Genomic DNA, 1,918 nt, shown 5'->3' with positions numbered 1-1,918 from the left:
GTTGTGTATGTATGAATGAATTTTCAGATTCATTTAACAAAGAGGTTCGTGTGTGTGTGTGCATGTGCGTGTGTGTGTGTGTGTGGGGGGGGGGGGGGGGTCATTTAGTCTTAATGAGCGTTTTATTCACATGCCGTTTGTGACTTTTCAGTTCACTGAATTGTTAACACTGTGCTTTGTAAACTCACACGTTTGTGTGCTTTACAGACTGTATGTGTGAGAGAGTGCTTTTTTTTTATTTTAGATTACTGTATATTATACCCAAGCAGAGAGTGTGTGTGTGTGTGTGTGTGTGTGTGTGTGTGTGCGCGCGCATGTGTTTTGTAAGCCTAGTATATAGCTGAGCAGTTGTATCTTTTTGGTTTATACCATAAATTTATATGTAGATACTTGATTTTTAATGTGTTTTCCATTCTCTCTCTCCCTGTGTGTGTGTGTGTGTGTGTGTGTGTGTGTGTGTGTGTGTGTACGTGTGTACATGTGTATCTGTGTGTGCGTGCATGTGCATGTACGTGTGTGTGTGTGATTGTGTGTGTATTCCTCTGTGGTTTCCTAGGTGATGTTGAACAGTCCAAAGCGCATAGAGGCAGAGAAGGCAAAAATGGCTCAGAAGGATAAAGAGAGAGAGAAAGAGGGAAAAACTCCAGCTAAAACCAACACTGTCAACGGGACAGGAGGAACTCCTATTCACGTCAGCACATTACAGGTCTGTTCATGTGTGTGTGCGTGTGTGTGTTTGTGCATGCGTGTGTGTGTGTGTGGTGTGTGTGTGTGTGTACATCCATTCGTGTGTGTGTGTGTGCGTGCGTGTTACAGTACACTGGGGAGATGAGATGGCTGTAATTGAGGGTGTTCTGAGCGTGCTCAGTGGGACATCAGTACAAGAGAGAGCAGAGGCTTCTGGGAAACTAAATCTAATGTGACCTGACAACAGTGTAGCCCAGAGCAATACTGTGAGTGTGTGTGTGCGCGCGCGCGTGTATGTACGAGTGTGTATGTGGAAAAGGGGCAAAGGTTAGAGTTTGTGGTGAAGACTTAAAGGTCAACCTAAGCCCACTGAATGCAAAGTTCTCACATTGTGTATAAATTTCCTTTACAAAATGTTTTGCCAATTCTACTCTTTCTTGGGGGACTGTGAGAAAGATTCCAGTATGTGTTCATGCTTTTGTGTGTGTGTGTGCGTGTGCCTCTTTAGGTGGTGGAGACTCGTTGTAAGAAAGTGTGCACCTCCAAGTCAGACCTGCGTTCTAACGACTTCAGCATCGTGGGCTCGCTTCCGCGGGATTTCGAACTCTCTAACTTCGATTGCTACGGCAAGCCGATCGAGGTCGGAAACGCTCTTGGGAAATCACAGAGCAAGAACAACAAGAAGCCGCCCCCTGCCAAACCGGTCATTCCCTCTGCAGCTAAGCGCATTGACCTCTACTCACGAGCCCTGTTTCCCTTCTCCTTTCTCTTCTTCAACGTCATCTACTGGTCTGTCTACCTGTGAGGAACACAGCTGTGGAAAATGTGTGTGTGTGTGGTGTGTGTGTGTGTGTGTGTGTGTGTGGTGTGTGTTTGTGTGTGTGTGTGGTGTGTAATATATCTCCAAGGTGAAGAAGCATGTACAAAATGTTAAGATTTGCCTGCCAATGTTTTGAAGAGGTGTGGTGTACAGAAAATTCTGAGAAAAACAAACAAACAAACAAAAAAAAAAAAACAAGCTAAAAGATTATTAATGTGGAGTTACACACATAAAGCCTTTACAGAAATATGGTGTTACGATCTCAACATTTCAGTATCTTAACACCATCAGTAATAAGACACGACCAAACAAATAGATATTTATTGAATACGGGGGGGGGAGAAGACAACTTATATGAAACATACGAAGTCTAAACAGTTGTCGTAACTGCTTTCATAAGCATTCATAAAC

General features: G+C 43.7%; 1 protein-coding gene across 1 annotated transcript in view; it reads left to right on the top strand.

Annotated features, from left to right (window-relative positions):
* glrba (glycine receptor, beta a) overlaps positions 1 to 1,492 on the top strand; it is a 24,827-nt gene extending 23,335 nt beyond the window's left edge. The window contains exons 10-11 of the mRNA XM_030787717.1: positions 557 to 706; positions 1,196 to 1,492. Of these exons, the coding sequence (XP_030643577.1) occupies positions 557 to 706; positions 1,196 to 1,492 (447 nt within the window). The remainder of the gene's footprint in view (positions 1 to 556; positions 707 to 1,195) is intronic.
* Positions 1,493 to 1,918: the final 426 nt, after the last annotated feature.

This window comes from Chanos chanos, chromosome 11 (genome assembly GCF_902362185.1).
Source record: "Chanos chanos chromosome 11, fChaCha1.1, whole genome shotgun sequence".
Taxonomy (NCBI): domain Eukaryota; kingdom Metazoa; phylum Chordata; class Actinopteri; order Gonorynchiformes; family Chanidae; genus Chanos; species Chanos chanos.
This window is presented reverse-complemented; position numbering and strand designations above follow the sequence as displayed.